General features: G+C 46.7%; 1 protein-coding gene across 5 annotated transcripts in view; it reads right to left on the reverse strand.

Moving 5' to 3' along the window:
- Positions 1-3638: 3638 nt before the first annotated feature.
- ppme1 (protein phosphatase methylesterase 1) overlaps positions 3639-19303 on the reverse strand; it is a gene marked incomplete at its 3' end in the record, with an annotated part of 87294 nt that continues 71629 nt past the window's right edge. For 2 of the 5 annotated variants that reach the window (XM_084320909.1, XM_084320907.1), the window contains 3 exons: positions 6376-6440; positions 6186-6253; positions 3639-5907 (listed from right to left, as the gene is read on the reverse strand). In XM_084320909.1, the coding sequence (XP_084177035.1) occupies positions 5904-5907; positions 6186-6253; positions 6376-6440 (137 nt within the window). Of the gene's footprint in view, positions 5908-6181; positions 6254-6375; positions 6441-19303 lie in introns of those variants that run through there. The other 3 variants (XM_084320908.1, XM_084320906.1, XM_084320910.1) reach the window with 2 other exon arrangements.

Genomic DNA, 19303 nt, shown 5'->3' on the forward strand with positions numbered 1-19303 from the left:
CTGTGTGTGTCACAGTACCTGGCTAGCCTATTTAGCTGATGTCGGCCATTGGCTCCTTGCTGCTTTGGTTTCTCTATAGACCCTCTTCTCTTTGGATTTAAGTGTTGATCTTTGTCCTTTTTGATCTCTCATACATGCTCTCTCTCTAACACACACACATGCTCTCTCTCTCTCTCTCTCTCTCTCTCTCTCTCTCTCTCTCTCTCTCTCTCATACATGCTCTCTCTCTAACACACATGCTCTCTCTCTCTCTCTCTCTTTCTAACACACACAGTCTGCCTATGGCGGCCTTTCTCGATGGCTAGGCTGTGCTCGCTGAGTCTGTATAGTCAAGGATCTTCAGTCACAGTGCTCAGGTATTCTGCCACTGTGTACTCTCTGTTTAGGGCCAAATAGCATTTCAATTTCTTTCTAATGTGTCTCTCTCTCTCTCTCTCTCTCTGTACACTGTATATTGACTGTAGAACGGGAGCTCTCTCTCGCTCTCTCTTTTGCTATATGTTGACTGTATCATGCCCCGCCTCGGGCAGCGCTATTATTTAAGAATATGTTGACTGTATGAAAAAAAAAAAAAAAAAATATATATATATATATAATTTTTTTTTTTTTTTTTTTTTTACCTTTGGGGGGGGGGGGGGGGGGGGGCCTCACGTTAAATCTCGCACAGGGCCTCGCATTTCTCCCAGGCGGCCCTGGCTATAGGTGCTTAAATATTCTTAAATATTAAGAATATAAGCCTGGCGACCAAAGTGTTAACAATTGTATGTATTGAACTGTACTGTACCCATTCTGCAATCTGTTAATAAAGTTTTCAATCAATCAATCAAGCTTCGGACGGGGACGCGCGTTCATGTTTCAGAGCGGTGAAATTCCTCATCGCGGCATCTCAGCTCAGATAGTTTGAGCCACTAAGACATCTTCCCCACGTGTTGGGGACTCAGAGTGAACTTGTCGTAGATTCTGTCTGTCTGTTCCAAGATAAGTCTTCCACGAGAACTCTTTGGAAAATATTCGGGAATGAGACCCATTGACTGCCAGACCGCAGATTTCTCAGGTTTTGATTGTTTTTTCTTTTATTCGATTCAATTGGAATATTCTTTTTGGAATAACCCCGATCAAAGGTAAGGACTAGACATCAATTCCACCTTGATCCTACAATGTTTTCATATCGATCCGGCCAATCAACGTAGGTAGTATTCAAAACGAATGCCGTTACTGGCGATCAAAGTATCAAAAAACGACCCCCCCCCCCCTTTTCATGCATTCATGATGAAACATAATACCTATTATATACCTTTGAATTGGAAATAGTAGCGTGTACAGGCGAGCAACGCCAACGCTATTAGCAGAATTCACGTATTGCTCCATAACACAGTTACCAGGAATTAGCCAGGATCACTCAGAAACTATACAATATTCACCGCGGTATAACACGCAAACGTATACATGAAAACATTTCTTCTTTTTCACATGTTGAATGATGGATAGTTGATGTCAAATGAGCCATAGTATTGTCTCCATAGCTATAATATAGAATATAGTTATAGCCCTGCAAACACCGCAATGCACAGTGAAAATCCCTATACTTTACAGCGCTGGCCAACTAAGTACAAAGATGGGGAAACAGTGCGGCAGTCAATGTGTTAAGGTAACAGTGTTTATTTTTTGAATATGTACTTATTTGTAATACATACCTACTGTACATTTTCAATACAATATGTAAATATACTATGTTTATACTATGTTTCCCAACAACATCAGAGCCCTGTTCCTCATACCTGGCTAACTGAGTTAGCTGGATAATTTTCAGCATAGCTTGACTTAAGCCAGACCTTTCCGTTCCCCGACGTGCGATTGTCTAAATCGCTATGGCAACAAATCAAAAAGTTTGAACCTGCTCCAGAGCAGGGTTTAGTTCAGTTAGCTCGATAACCTGCATGGCCACACCCTCGCGAAGAAATCCCAGCTCGCTTCCTGAAATAATTCTCACAGTCTAGATCCCATTATACCATTCTGAATTATGTTTTTGTGCTTCGTTCTTCTAAAGGGGGCTTTTGAAATGTAAAATAATATACCTAAAATGCTGATAATAAATCATATTGAGCCTATAGATTTACTTTGTCCTAAATAATGCACGTCATATTTATACGGATACGGCGCTCGGTCGCGATACACACTGTGGTTATTTTAATAACGGCGCATTGCAAATGTGAATCCCGCAGGGATATTTTTAATGAATGAAACCTATCGGGCGTTTGGCTCCGATTCATTTCATATTCTCCGCTGTGAATGTATTTGCTTAACGAAGCGCATACAGTACAGAATGATATCCTCATAAGTATCTATTAATTCGTATGAATTAGATACTCTTTGGGCTTGTTTGTATCTACTTATTCTGAAAGAGTTGAACTAATTATTTTCTCATTCGATTATTCATTCCATTAAGCCTACTGCCAGCAGGCAGATTTAAAGAAATATAATCTGATTGATTGGGGTAATGAGGGACTTAAAATTTGACTATAGATTATGCATTTAACTTGTCTGCAAGGCTATTGAGCCGTACTGTATTGTACCCATTCTGCAATCTGTTAATAAAGTTTTCAATCAATCAATCAATGCCGTTATAAAATCAGGATTTCTGCGATCGACACCTGCTGTCTTTTCAGGTGAGGCGGCCGCGCGCAATTATCCTGAGTATCAAGTCTGGTTCGAATTAACGAGACTGAATCAGCCTTTCGAGGAACAGGGAAAGCCTGGATTCAAACATAGGGTTAATTGAATCTGGATAATGGAACTTTTGATCGACTTAGTTGAACCAGGTACGGGGAATAGGGCCCAGGTCTAATTTTACTAGAATTGGGCTTCACCCAAGGAAAATGTAATGTTAGCTTTTTATGCTGCCCTGAAATTTGGGAGTTGGTGTCCCGTCTATATACTCATGTGCTATAGAAGGTAGTTAGCTATGTCAGGAGACAGAGCACTCCAAGAGTTTTGAATGGAGAAAACGTAACACTTAACAAAACACAAACAACAACAAAACTAGTGCTACAAAATAAAACCTACTCAGATAAAATAATTAAATGTGATGTGTTTTTGTTTTATTTTTGTGTAAAATTATTATCTAATGCATGTTAAGTTGAAATGTGAGTGAGTTTTAAGGATGATTCAAATGTATCTCTGAGGTGAGTGGTTGCATTGGTAACCAAGTACCAACAGTGGCAGAAACCACTGGATGGCACATGTGTAGAAGGGGTCAGGTCTTGCCGTTAGTTGCCCAAGATGGCGGCAAGACCATGAGCAGACTTCTCTTGAACTTTTGGTTATGTCTCACTAGTCTCTCAAGAACATACTGTAACTAAATTATCAAATGACTTCACCATGCGTTTGTCACAATGTTAGAAAACGTTTGTATTAACAATTCAGTTGTTTAGTGGGTTTTGAATGACTAACGTTATTTGTTGTGACTGCTAAGTACCAGTGAGGAATGTTCTTTCCACTATGAAAAGTACGATGTAAAAAATATATATATATAATACTAAACATAGCAAACAAAACAACCAGAGAGACAAACAAATAAAAAGCATGGATTCCAGATTTATTTTCCTTAAACATTTTTAATCATCATTCTTCAAATCCAATACTACTAAACATTTTGGGGTGGAACGGTTTACAACCCCCAGTTTGGTACATACCTCGGTTTTGGGGTCATAGTTCAGTATGAGTTTGAGATTATTTATTTATTTGCAGGGACAATGCACATTAATTAACATTTCTGTAAATGTGCCAGTTTAGTGTGAGTGGTGACAAAGATGCTTCAGTAGATGTAAATTGGATATAGGCCTACTGGTAATTAGTGAGAAAGAATGGTAATTAATGTAAGGATTTCACATATTCTCCTTTTATACTTGCATGTGTTGCACTCTGGGATTGTCCTGTATTGTTTGGGGCCAGTAAGCAATACATGTCTGTTGTGAAAACATATTTGTCTCAAATATGAAGAGCTTGTGCATTTACATTTATTAATAATTGAGTTGGCATGTCTGAATTAGCAAACTAGCAAAGGCTTATTAGCTTAACTACACCTGACCACAGTATAAGCATGCACTTCAGAACACCAGTCAATCATTTTTCATTTACCAATTTTGCTCACCAGTAAATGGTTAATTTATCTGTAAACTGTCCCTGGGCCTGGCCTAAATGTTATTCTCTTTAAGAATATATGTTTCCAAAGAAATTATCCATTTACTGGTGAGCTAAATTAGCAAAAGACTAATTATTCTTTGCTACTGCCCTAATATACAGTAGGCAGAGCCCACATTCATTCTTACATCAGCTTACATGAGCCAATATTAACATAGCTCACCACTCCAGGGACCATTTAAAAAAGATTCTTGCACACAAAGTTTGTGCTTACAACCAAATCCAAGTTAAAGTTGTGATTTATTAATCATCTTCAATCAATATGTTTAACTTTATCCAATTGTCTGTGATACAGTAAAACTAAACCCAACTTCTATCATTACCCAAAGTATGAATGCTATGGATACAATTGTCATGTTTTTATTATATTCCTTTAAAGGCGACATATTATGGAAAATGGATTGAAAATGACATATGTACTCTTTGCTGTTTGGCCAGGGTCTTTAGTTTTCAGATGAACAAACTGTTCAGAATTATTGCTCGTTGTGATGTTATGTGGAGCCAGGAACACTGCCTAAATAATGTACTTCCCAGTTTGGGTGTGGGATAGCCAGGCAGGAAGGAAGTCATTAATTTAACATTTGTTGTGTGCCCACCCAACAAAAACAGCAAGACATTTTTATTTCCGATTTAGACTTCAATTTCATTTAGGTTTCTTTGCAAACAAATTTAACATTCCACACAGATTACCAAAAGGAAGTCATAATCCAGTAAAATTATTGAAGATACATATGTCCCCTTTAAATGACAATTTTACAATAAAATGTCCCAAAATACAATGAGCCATCGTTTTCTCTCTAACCTCCTTACAGGCTAACCAGGTCTAACCTCCTTACAACTACAGGCTAACGAGGTCTAACCTCCAACTACAGGCTAACAAGGTCACAGGGAATATGGTGACTTGATGAAGACTATTCTATAGCAAGGCTGTATGTCATAACTTCACTCAGATGCCTATTTAGGGAGTGCATCAGCAAATTAACCTGGCAGACCTTTTTAAGTAGAATATGTTGTCAATGTTAGGTAGAGGAGATATTCATACCATCAAGCAACTTGTGCTCTTAGAACTTTTTATTCACTCCTGACATTTCAGCTAGTCTTTTCTACCATATACTGTAGCTAAGTAGCCGAACATCACAGTTTACGTGATGTACAAGTGGCTTAGCAATTAACCTATATATTTCTTCAGATAACTAGCCATGAGATACAACTGAATTCAAGGTGCATCCTGACCCGGGGGTGTCGTACCAAAAGGCTTTATTTACATATACCATTCCACCCCTATTGTAGCACAACATGATGCAATCACCCAAAATAAAACATTAAACGAGGATAACATCAAAGCTATTTAAACCATAACATCTTGGAAAGGATAAGAAAACCAAATCCCTGCACTCTTAAGAAATTAAATAAAATCAAAGGCAAAGCTTGAAGGCATAACTACATAATGATATTAACAACAGCAAAACAATATGATGAAAACAGTGTAGTAATAATAATAATAATAATAATAATAATAATAATAATAATAATAATAATAATAATAATAATAATAATAATAATAATAATAATAATAATGCAAATGTTTATTTAAATGTATTTATTTTCTCCAATTTGGCATTAAACTGGAAGAAGATGGTGTCCATGAATCTTCACACATTTCCTCTGTAACGGCTGGCTATGTCTCGACTGGAAACCGGAAATTAGCTGTAAAAGATGATTTTTTTTTTTTTTTTGCAAGAATCAGAGGTGGGCCACTTCCACCTATTCATTCTGCATTTTACTGTTCCATTTATGCTCCAACCTTTTATTAAGTACTTTTCAGTGTTCGTTGGTGTGGTATTGTGATGCACAAGTACAATTGAGATACTTGGCCTAATAGTGTAACCAGAAGATTTTGTTCTTTGTAGTTCTTCAACTAGTAGATTGAAATTAAGTGAACAAACCAAACAAGAAACCTTAAGAATATTAAGATCTTTGCTTACCACAGGAATCCCTCCTTATATTCAGTGAATTTGTGTCGAACCATAAATGTTGCTAAAGCTTCTGCTACCTGGTGACAGATGAGAAATATTTTAGTCCAAACCTTTACCCTGTCATCCTATACTTTGTTCTCCATGCTGTCTAAAACAGTCAACTACAGCCAAAGTATTTCTTCAGGTGGACAAAACTTACTTTTTCAGGTGCGTCCTCGTGGACCGCATGACCACACTGAGGGAGAACCTGCATCTGAAACTTCCCTGTGGACAAAAAGCAGCAGAGATTACAGATGTGACTTGAGGGATTTCAGGGGTTTCACCAAATCCAATATTTCTCAAATGTATTACTCACACGTAGGACTATGTGATATGGACAAAATCTTCTATCACGATATGGGTGATTTCATATCTTGATAACGATATATATTATGATATAGTACCTTTTCTGTACATTTTATGAAATAATTGAAATAATAAAATACTGCTGTAAAGCAGGGTCTGAATGACATAAAATACAGCTATAAAGCAGTTATGTGGCTTTTCTCCAACAATAGCGATAGAAATGATAGTGGAAAATCTATCAATAGAAATCCTTCTATCGTCTCACAATATATATCATCATATAGCACAGTCATACTCACACAGTTGTCTTTTTATCCTTACCGATATGTAATAATAATAATAATAATAATGCATTTTATTTATAAGGCGCCTTTCAAGACACTCAAGGTCGCCGTACAACAATTTAAAAACAGTTAATTTACAATCACTGTTACAAAGGATCAGATTAAACCGAATATATATATTTATTTATTGATATATATTGCATAGTATTTGTATATCGTCTGATATCCCCTGTATATTCCTTGTACATATACACAGAATATCCCTTTAGCCCAGACCATAATAGTTCATTCTCCTATTGGACAGCGCTCCACCGGCGCCAGGGACCGGCCTCTGGAGCCAGGTTCAAAGTCACCGTCAAGATGTGTCTGGACATGCCCGACCTTGCCCAGGGATACGCGACAGAAATGAGAGTGGAACTAGTTTGTTCACCGTGCGTATAAATACGGCGCAGGTGAATGTAGAAGCCCCTTACCCTTCCTTAGCATGTTACCGATAAGTTGAAGCCTCACCCACGATACAACGTGCGGTGAAGTATGGCCTGTTTGGCCCCAGAATAGAGCATTGAGACCGCGTGCGAATTAGTAACTGAATTGTCAGAGTTTGGCGCTATACCGTCGAGTGCGACATATTTCTATTAAGTCATTAATAGTCTATTTGTGTATAGTGTATCGTGCGGTTAAAGTTCTACAGTAACCAGCATCTCCAACGCTTCCTCGTATTAGCTAGAGTTCTTATCCAGGCTGGGCCGACCGCATGGAGCTTTCACCCGAGGAGACCTAGACGGGAACCGTATGGACATGTGCACTGGATTAATCTACCCGACGACTACATAGCCCTTTGCGGCTGGAATATATTTGCTTTGGTCCTGTGATTTATGGAGCGGATAATCGCAGACGCCTGCACGTGTTGGATTTACCCCGCGAGGAGTCAAGTCGAGTCGGCGTCTCAGAGAGCCTGAGGCCGACTAGCTTTCTTCACTGTGGAGCTACAGTCTACAAGAGAACCAAGCTGTATTCGTCTGTGGATCAAGAGGCTACTGCACCGGCTTCTGTACCTGAAGTCTCCCTAGTCATCGTTGACCAGACGTCCTACTACCGACAGATCTTCTACCCCCCCGCTGGCTTACAACCAGGGGGAACCCCTTCCAGTATCTCCCGCTATATTACTAGTGTACCATAGATATAATTCCCTAAGATTCAGGTTGTATAATTACCTCCTGCGTAACCAGAGAATGGACATTCATTATTGATTTGCCTACGCATATTCCTTTGCCTTACAAGTGCATTCAAAGAATAATGTAAAGTATCCTATGTACCTTTTGCTCCATTAAATACTTGATTAATACCTTTGACTGGAACCGATTTCATTGTGGGAAGTGTTCATCATATTCATATATCGTGTACTGTATGGCCAGTAATTAAAGTACATAAAGCGGTAGTGGTTTAATGATACCATACTTATCAATACAGTCAGGGAATTGTACCCCTCAGTTACAATTGGTCCTTCGAGCCGGATGGTAACTAGTGTAATATTAATATAGTGGTATTAATATTGACATGGCCTATGATGAACACTCCACAAAACGGTTCTCCTAAAGTAGATCGCCCGCAGCGTAGACGGCAGACACCTCAGTACTTAGAGGATTACGTTGCCAATATACTACCTAGCCTTCTACAGACGGTAAACGCGGAAAAAGTAGATAGTAAAATTATGTCCGACCCTATCGCCCAGGTTACCCCGCCAATAGAGGCCCTAGTGGGTTCTAATGTAACTGACCAAGCTCACGGTAGGGACCAGGAGGGACCTGACACGACTTTACCCCCCGCCAAGACCGAAGAAGTAGTCCCCGGAGAGCTCCAGGATAAAGACAGCTCTCCAGGTATGGAACTCTACCCGCTACAAGAAGAGGAGAGCACCCCGGAGATGGATCTCCAGGACTCGCCACCGGAGAACAGATCTCCAACGAGTACTGCCAGGAGCGGATCACCTCAACCAGCGTCTTCCCCCAGCGGGGCGGACAAGATGCTGGCACAGGCATTCCTCGCCAGCCTAGCAGCCTCTACAGAGCGCGATCGACTCCAAGCACAGATGCTTAGCGAGCGGGAACATTCTTCCATGGAAAGAGAACGCCTTCAAGCGCAGCAACGGAGCGACGAAGATCGTATACGTCTAGAGATTAGACGCCTTCAGACGGAAGAGAATATGGTAAGAGACCGGGCCGAAGCAGAGCGCGCCGCCGCCGAAGCGGAGCGCGCCGCCGCCGAAGCCCAGCGCGCCGCTGCCGGTGCCCAAAGAGAAGCAGAGCGCGCCGCCGCCGAAGCCCAGCGCGCCGCTGCCGGTGCCCAAAGAGAAGCGGAGCGCGACCTCGCTCTCACCAAGCGCGAAGCCGAGCGCGACCGATTACAAGCGCAGATAATGGAGCAGCTGATCGCCAGGGCGACACCCCCTCCCTCCGCACGGGGTTCCAGGGCCTCGTCAAGACACGGGTCAAGGGCACCCTCCCCTACCCGATCAAGCGACCCTGAGCCCGACCACCAGAGAGAGCCTATACCCCCCTCCGAACTCCTTCCCCGACCGGTCCACGCGAGGACCAGCTACAAGGAAGAAACGGTCTACACCGCGGAGAGGCTAAATAGACGACTACAGGATCTAGAGGACCTGCCAGAGCAAGAAGAAGAGGGAGAGGAGGAGAGTCAAGCCCGACAGCAGCACAGAACTCCACAGGACCAGGAGGTCCAGTACAGCCCAGGCTCTACCCCCGCGGCTCTGCGCTACAGACCCCCGACTCAATTCACGGGTGAGCTTGACGCACGACCAGCCCCGAGGAATAGCACCTGGATACGCGGGCCATGGTACCCAGCAGGTACCAGCCCACCAAGAGGCGTAAGAGGAGACTCGCCTAGGAGGCCTCTCTTCCAACGCTCACCGATGTGCCAGCCATCCATGGCATCATACATTGGCACACCGACGTTTCCGGACTTCACCCACGAGAACAGAGCACAGTACACCGAGCTACGAATGTGCTTAGAGACAATGATGTCCGATGTAGCTGACGAACCGTACAAGTATGCTATCCTACTGAAGCACCTCAAGGTGCCCCGAGCGCACAATATAGCGCTGGCCTATGCCACCTCTACTACCCCATACACAGCGGCTCTAGCAGCACTCGACCAAAGATATGGACGCATATGGGATTACGTAATACAAGAGATAAGGCATATCGACCGCCTACCCCCAGCCACAGACAATCGCTCACTAGATGACCTGTCTATCAAGGTACAATCCCTGGTAGGGATGCTGGGGGCGCAAAGAGAAAAGGGTATGCACGAACTGTACGCGAACTCTAATGTCGAGAGGATTTTAGAGAAGCTTCCGCCCGCCCGACAAGAGCGCTTCAGGCGGCAAAGAGACCACCGTGATCCTAACGGTCCCGAGCCATCCCTCCTAGACCTAGCCGACTTCCTGGCGAGAGAAGTCAACAGCCTACGGTTGGATACGTTCATGCGGAGCACCCCAAGCTCCAGAGAGGGACCTAGGAGAGCAAACGATGGCCGAAGATTGGTGACCGTCATGCACCAATCAGAACCAGTACCGAGCAGCAAGAACCACAGTACCCCCTCGATGAAAGAGAAGTGGAAGATGGTGTGCCCGTACTGCGAGAAAGAACACTGGTTGTCACAATGTGACACGTTTAAGAAGATGACCGCCGACGAGGTGGGTCAATGGATAAAGTCCAACCGACGCTGTTACCGATGTGCGCGCAGTCACATGGCAGCCGACTGCCGCTTAAAGAAGAGGTGTAGTCGGTGTGACGGAGCCCACCTAGATGTCCTACACGACAGTAACAGAAGAAAGCCTGCACCCTCAAGCAGCACAAAGGCAAGTGTTATGTACATTGACCCCGCCAGCAGCGGGGGGCGCCCGAGTGCTCTTAAAGGTGGTCCGCGTAACACTGAGTTACCAAGACAAGGTCATGGACACTTACGCCGTCCTTGACGACGGGTCAGAGAAGACCCTTCTCCTCGCGTCCGCTGCGGCCCAGCTGGGGCTGCGGGGGAGCGAAAACCAGATGACGATTCGGACAATAAGAAGAGATCTAAAGACGATAAAGGGCGAGAATGTCTCCTTCACTATCGCAGCAAGCGGGCAGCCAGAGACGGTATAGGATTACTAATGCTTTCACCAGCCAAGAAATAGGCCTGTCGCAGTACACCTACCCCATCGCCAAGCTGATGGATAAATATGTGCACCTGCGTCAACTACCTATACCGCTCATAGACGGTGCCACCCCGACCCTGCTGATAGGCTCCGACCATGCAGACCTCATAGTCCCGATAGACCGGGTCCACACAGGGCCCAGAGGCTGTCCTGCAGCAGTCGAGACCCGCCTAGGATGGACATTACAAGGCCCCCTCGCTAAGTCTCTTAACCGAACAGCAGCCACTAACTGCCTCCACTCCAGAGTGACAGAAGAAGACACCACCCTCCTACAGCATGTCGAGAGGCTATGGACACTAGAGACAATGCCCTTTAAGAACGAAAAGAAAGACATTCGTTCCAAGGAAGACATTTACGCTATAGCCCTCCTCGAGCAAGGGACAAAGAGAGTCAAAGTCAACGGAGTGATGATACGCAACTCCACTCCCGAGGCGAGAGGGTATGCCTACCTTCCACGCCCCAAAAGAAGCGACGGAGCGGTATCTATTGAACACAGAGCGGCGCCTAGCCAGAGACCCCGCTCAAGAGACTGTGTACCGCGCTGAGATTAACAAGCTAATCACAGCGGGACACATAAAGAAAATTGACTGGCGACGTCGTGCGCTGCTCCGCGCCTCCCTGATCAAAGACGGCTTTGATCTCCGGCAGCGGGCCAGCAGCGACCCCCCAGTATTGCGCAGCCTCTCCCCAGAGGACAAGCCCCTGCTGCGGTTCCTATGGAGAGAGAGGATCGGGGATGAGCAACCAGCCATCTATCAATGGGAAGTCCTCCCTTTCGGAACCACATGCAGCCCATGCTGTGCTACGTTTGCACTGCAAAAACACGTCGCAGAGGACCCAGCAGCTGATGAAGAGGTCCGACAAAGTGTAGGAAATAGTTTCTACGTGGACAACTGTCTGCAAAGCGTCTCGACGCCAGAAGAAGCCGAGGCCCTTCTACTCAAGCTCCGCGCCTCCCTGATCAAAGGCGGCTTTGATCTCAGGCAGTGGGCCAGCAGCGACCCGCAAGTATTGCGCAGCCTCTCCCCCGAGGACAAGGCAGCAAGCAGCGAGACCTGGATGGCGACCATCCCAGGAGAAGCCCAAGAAATGACATTAGGACTAGTCTGGCGCTTCAAAACAGACTCGCTCCATTATAAACACACACCCCTGACCAAGGAGCAGGGAAGGTCGACTGCACTACCGACCACCAGACGGAGTGTATACAGAACACTCGCCAGACAATATGACCCGTTGGGATGTATTCTACCTTACACCACCAGGGCAAAGATGATTGTAAGAGCGTTATGGGACAAGGACCAGGGCTGGGACGACCCCATACCCGAACACCTTGCATCCACATGGAGAGAGTGGGAGACGGAACTCAGCTCACTCCCAGGTGTTAACATACGCCGCAGCTACTTCCCACCCACAGTGAGGCCGGAGACGTGCCAGATGGACCTGCACGTCTTCAGCGACGCCTCCGAAGTAGCCTACGGTTCGGTGGCCTACTTGCGTGCCCGAGAGGAGGGAGGAGAAATACATACTGCCTTCATCCTGGCCCGCTCAAGAATAGCCCCACGAAAGCAACAATCTATCCCGCGTCTAGAGCTCTGCGCAGCCCTAGCAGGAGCGCAACTCGCCACGTTAATCCAACGTGAACTCACCATTCCGGTGCAAAGAACAATCTTGTGGTCAGACTCCACGACAGTACTCACATGGATCCGGTCTGATTCGTGCATTTACATTTAGTCATTTAGCTGACGCTTTTATCCAAAGCGACTTACAAGTTCTGTGCGACAAGACAGCAAGAAGGGTATAACTCTATCAGCTGAGTAACAATGTTCATCAAAGTGTTGCGTGTTACAGTGTAGGTTAGTTTATTAGGACAAGTGCATGACATTAAGGTTAGTCGGGGTTAGATTTTTTTTTTTTTTTCTTTTTTTTTATCATTTCAGATAATGGTTGAAGAAGTGAGTCTTTAGTCGACGGCGAAAGATTGGACGGGATTCGGCTGTCCTAACTGGGATGGGTAGTTCATTCCACCATTGTGGGGCAAGGACTGAGAATAGGCGGCTTCTCTTTGATGACCCTCCGGGAGCTTGGATAGGAGTAGATCTGAGGCGGCCAGAAGACGCAGAGCGTAGGGGTCTTGAGGGTGTGTAGTTAGAGACCATTGACCGGAGGTAGGCGGGAGCGGTTCCCTTTGCCGCACGGTATGCTAGGTCGAGGGCCTTGAAGCGGATACGTGCAGCAATGGGGAGCCAGTGCAGGTCCCTAAGAAGTGGGGTGACATGGGCCGACTTCGGTAGGTTTGAGATCAGGCGGGCCGCTGCATTTTGAATGAGTTGAAGAGGCTTGGTGGCAGTGGCCGGGAGGCCAGCTAGCAGTGCGTTGCAGTAGTCGAGGCGGGAGATGACTGTTGATTGGACGAGGAGTTGGGTGGCTTCTTTTGTCAGGAAGGGGCGTATCCTTCTGACGTTGCTCAGGAGGAATCTGCAGGTTCTGGTTGTCGCTGCGATGTGAGCAGAGAAGTTCAACTGGTCGTCGAGGACAACACCAAGGTTCTTGGCGGTCGGCGACGCGGTCACAGCTGCATTCTCGACTGTGATGGAGAGGTCGGTCAGGGGGGAGGATTTGGCCGGCAGGTGGAGCAATTCTGTTTTGCTTAGGTTCAGTTTGAGGTGGTTGGTCGTCATCCAGGCGGAGATGTCGGACAGACAGGCCGAGATCCGCTCAGAGACGTGGATATCTGAGGGAGGGAAGGAGAGGAAGAGTTGAGTATCATCGGCATAACAATGATATGAGAAGCCATGAGATGTGATAATGTTACCCAGTGATTTAGTGTAGAGGGAGAAGAGAAGGGGTCCTAGGACCGAGCCCTGGGGGACACCCGTCCGGAGGGGGCGGGTGGCCGACAGAGTCCCTCTCCATGACACTTGGTAGGAGCGGTCATTGAGGTATGATGTCAGCCATGTCAGCGCAGATCCAGCCACTCCCATTCCTGCGAGGGCCGCGAGGAGGATCTGATGGTTGACTGTGTCGAAGGCTGCAGATAGATCTAGGAGAATCAGGACAGAGGAGAGGCCTTTCGCTTTTGCTAAGTGAAGTGCCTCTGTGACCGCAATGAGGGCCGTTTCTGTGGAGTGGCCAGTCCGGAAGCCAGACTGATTGGGGTCTAGGAGGTCATTCTGTAAGAGATAAGCAGTAAGTTGGTTGGATACAGCACGTTCAAGTGTTTTAGAAAGGAAGGAGAGAAGAGAGACAGGGCGATAGTTGGCTATGACGGTGGGGTTCAGGGTTGGTTTTTTTATGAGGGGCGTGACTCTGGCTTGTTTTAGGGAGGTGGGGACCACCCCCGAGTTGAGTGAGGAGTTGATGGTTGCAGTTAGGAATGGGAGGATGTCCGGTGCTATGGTCTGGAGGAGTGGGGAGGGTAGCTGGTCCAGCTGGCATGTAGTCGGACGGTTCGACGTTACCAGTGTCAGGGTCTCGGCTTCTGTAATGGGAGAGAAAGATGACAGAGTGAAGGATGAGGTTCTCGATTCAGCGTTTGGAATGGGTGGGGGTTGGGAGAAGGAGCTGCGGATGTTCTCCACTTTTTCCTCAAAGAAGATCGCAAAGTCTTCGGCAGAAAAAGATGAGGGAGGAGGAGGTGGGGGGGGAGTGAGGAGGGAGGACATGGTAGCATGCAGTTTGCGAAGATTCTTGGCAGAGGCCTCGATCCTATGGTGAAAGAAAGAAGCTTTGGCATTAGTAATGGTTTTGGAGAATGTTAACAAGAGGTTGTGATATGTGTCGATGTCAGCAGTGAGGCGTGACTTTCTATACTTCCTCTCGTGCAGATACAAGGTCTTCGTGGGAGTCAGAGTCACAGAGATTCAAGATTTAACAGAAGTAGCAAGCTGGAGGTATGTGGACACAAAGCACAACCCAGCTGACGTCATCACCCGGGGAATGTCCCTGGATGACCTCACCCGTCACAACCTATACAGTGACGGGCCAGAGTTCCTCAAGCTCCCGGAAGAAGAGTGGCCTACACCCACCCCACGGGAAGCGAGTAAAGAGGAGGCAGAAAACAAGAAATCTATGTTCTGTGGATTGAACACACTCGTCTCCACAGACCCCGACATAGACGATTGCCTCACCCTAGAAAGTGCGCAGCTAAAGACATTCCTGTGGCACCACCCAGAGGTTCAGCTCACTACTGACATTACTGCAGCTGACTACGAAGAAGCAGAACTTCTTCTACTACAACGAGCCCAGAGAGACTCGTTCCCCGATGAGCTAGACTGTCTACAGGGAGCAAAGCCCGTCCCATCAGACAGCAGACTGCTCCACCTAGCCCCCGAGAGCGACACCCATGGTCTCATCAGAGTGGGTGGTCGTCTGCGGAGAGCTCCAGACTTACCGGATGACGTCAAGTACCCGATAGTCTTAAACAGCCGACACAAGGTCACAGAGCTGATCATAAAGAAATACGACGAGGATGTGCATCACGCCGGGGCAGAGAGAGTCTTCGCGGAGATCAGACGTCGTTATTGGATACTGCAAGGGAGAGAAGCAGTGCGGCGCTTCCAGCGAACCTGTCTACACTGTCGTAAGTGGCGAGCGCAGCCCAGTATACCCCGGATGGCTGACCTACCTCCCTGTCGCCTCCGACTCGGCGACAAGCCCTTTCACTCCACCGGTATGGACTGTTTCGGCCCGCTGTATATAAAGAAAGGAAGAGGAACCGAGAAGCGGTGGGGTATTGTATTCAAATGCATGACCACCCGAGCGATGCATATAGAACTCCTTCCAACCATGAGCACAGACTCATTCCTTATGGCCTTCTGAAGATTCACATCGCGGAAAGGTAAACCGTCTATATTGTTGTCTGATCACGGGACAAACTTCAAAGGCGGAGAAAGAGAGCTGAGAGAGAGCTTCCAAGCTATGGGCCCAGAACTTAAGACCCACCTCGCTCCATACCAGATTGACTTCCAGTTTAATCCCCCGAACGCACCTCACTTCGGTGGAACTTGGGAACGAGAAGTACGTTCAATAAAGACAGCCCTGTACGCCGTGCTTGGGGCCCAGACCGTGGCGGAAGAAGTCCTAATGACAGTCCTCACGGAGATCGAGGGAGTATTGAACTCAAAGCCCCTCGGTTACGTCTCAAGTGATGTAGCAGATGTCGACCCAGTCACCCCCAACACACTCTTGATGGGGCGGCTGGACCCCGCGCTACCACAGACAATGTACAGGCCTGAAGAAGCGAACGGCCGAAGAATGTGGAGGTACAGTCAAGTATTGGCTGACAAGTTTTGGAACAGCTTCCTACTCCACTATCTACCGTCTCTACAGACCCGCCAGAAATGGGTGAAAGAGAGAGACAATTTGACAGAAGGAACAGTCGTCATGATTATCGACCAGTCACTACCCCGAGCTATGTGGCCGGCTGGCCGCGTAAGCAAAGTGATCACCGGTGCCGACGGAAAGGTCCGAGCAGCCGAAGTGCTCGTCCAAGGGCGGACCTACACCCGACCCGTGGCGAGGCTAATAGAACTGCCAAGGCTCCCCGATACCATCGATGACGACCATGACCCCATGACTTTGTGAACTGACCGATCCCTCACAACAGACATTGAGTAGTGGACAGTGCGGTTAATCTGTCTCTGCTTAGCTAATTAGGTGGGACTAATTAGGGGGCGGCTGTTACAAAGGATCAGATTAAACCGAATATATATATTTATTTATTGATATATATTGCATAGTATTTGTATATCGTCTGATATCCCCTGTATATTCCTTGTACATATACACAGAATATCCCTTTAGCCCAGACCATAATAGTTCATTCTCCTATTGGACAGCGGTCCACCGGCGCCAGGGACCGGCCTCCGGAACCAGGTTCAAAGTCACCGTCAAGATGTGTCTGGACATGCCCGACCTTGCCCAGGGATACGCGACAGAAATGAGAGTGGAACTAGTTTGTTCACCGTGCGTATAAATACGGCGCAGGTGAATGTAGAAGCCCCTTACCCTTCCTTAGCATGTTACCGATAAGTTGAAGCCTCACCCACGATACAACGTGCGGTGAAGTATGGCCTGTTTGGCCCCAGAATAGAGCATTGAGACCGCGTGCGAATTAGTAACTGAATTGTCAGAGTTTGGCGCTATACCGTCGAGTGCGACATATTTCTATTAAGTCATTAATAGTCTATTTGTGTATAGTGTATCGTGCGGTTAAAGTTCTACAGTAACCAGCATCTCCAACGCTTCCTCATATTAGCTAGAGTTCTTATCCAGGCTGGGCCGACCGCATGGAGCTTTCACCCGAGGAGACCTAGACGGGAACCGTATGGACATGTGCACTGGATTAATCTACCCGACGACTACATAGCCCTTTGCGGCTGGAATATATTTGCTTTGGTCCTGTGATTTATGGAGCGGATAATCGCCGACGCCTGCACGTGTTGGATTTACCCCGCGAGGAGTCAAGTCGAGTCGGCGTCTCAGAGAGCCTGAGGCCGACTAGCTTTCTTCACTGTGGAGCTACAGTCTACAAGAGAACCAAGCTGTATTCGTCTGTGGATCAAGAGGCTACTGCACCGGCTTCTGTACCTGAAGTCTCCCTAGTCATCGTTGACCAGACGTCCTACTACCGACAGATCTTCTACCCCCCCGCTGGCTTACAACCAGGGGGAACCCCTTCCAGTATCTCCCGCTATATTACTAGTGTACCATAGATATAATTCCCTAAGATTCAGGTTGTATAATTACCTCCTGCGTAACCAGAGAATGGACATTCATTATTGATTTGCCTACGCATATTCCTTTGCCTTACAAGTGCATTCAAAGAATAATGTAAAGTATCCTATGTACCTTTTGCTCCATTAAATACTTGATTAATACCTTTGACTGGAACCGATTTCATTGTGGGAAGTGTTCATCATATTCATATATCGTGTACTGTATGGCCAGTAATTAAAGTACATAAAGCGGTAGTGGTTTAATGATACCATACTTATCAATACAGTCAGGGAATTGTACCCCTCAGTTACAATCACAATCCATTAAAAAAATTAAATCAGACATACGCCTGCCTAAACAGGTGGGTTTTGAGGTGGGTTTTAAATGGGATGATGGAGTCAATGTTCCTGATGTCGGGGGGGAGGGAGTTCCAGAGGCGGGGGGCAGAGCAGCTGAAGGCTCTTGACCCCATGGTGGACAGACAGGCTGGGGGGACGGTCAGGTTGATGGAGGAGGCAGACCTGAGGGACCGGGTGGGAATGTTGATGTGGAGGAGGTCGGACAGGTATGGAGGGGCGAGGTTGTGGATGGCCTTGAATGTATGGAGGAGGATCTTGTAGTCTATGCTGTGTTTAATGGGAAGCCAGTGTAGTTGGCGTAGGACAGGGGTGATGTGACTGATGACAGGGGTTCTGGTTATAATACAGGCAGCAGCGTTCTGGACCAGTTGGAGCTTATGGAGGAGTTTGTGGGGGAGACCAAAGAGAAGGGAGTTGCAATAATCCAAGCGGGAAGTGACGAGGGAGTGGACCAGGATTGCGGCGCTGTTGGGAGTGAGTGATGGGCGGAGGCGGTTGATGTTGCGAAGGTGGAAGTAGGCGGACCGGATGGTGTTATTGATGTGGGAATGGAATGATAGGGTGCCGTCGAGGACGACACCCAGACTCTTGACCTGGGGGGAAGGGGAAACCAAGGAGTTGTCTATGGTGAGGGTGAAACTGGGGTGCTTGGTGAGTGTGGACTTGGAGCCAATGAGGACTACCTCTGTTTTATCACTGTTTAGTTTGAGGAAATTTGAAGTGAACCAGGATTTGATTTCCTGTAAACAGGCACAGAGGAAAGAGGGAGGGAGGGTGGAAGTGGGTTTGGAGGAAACATAGAGCTGGGTGTTGTCAGCGTAACAGTGGAAATTGATGTTGTATTTACGGAGAATCCGACCAAGTGGGAGGAGGTAGATGATGAAGAGGATAGGGCCAAGGACAGAGCCCTGGGGAACACCGGAGGAGAGGGGGGATGGATGGGATGTGAATGATTTTAACTGAATGAACTGAGTACGACCAGAGAGATATGAATGGAACCAGTCTAGGGATGTGTGGGAGATTCCAATGGAGGCTAGTCGGTTAAGGAGGGTGGAGTGAGATATGGTGTCAAATGCGGCGCTTAGATCAAGGAGGATGAGGATGGATAATAGTCCGGAGTCAGCTGCCATCAGGAGGTCATTAGTGATTTTGAGGAGGGCTGTTTCTGTGCTGTGACGGGGGTGAAAACCAGATTGGAACTGT

This window comes from Notolepis coatsorum (genome assembly GCF_963971535.1).
Source record: "Notolepis coatsorum genome assembly, chromosome: 8".
NCBI classification, from domain to species: domain Eukaryota; kingdom Metazoa; phylum Chordata; class Actinopteri; order Aulopiformes; family Paralepididae; genus Notolepis; species Notolepis coatsorum.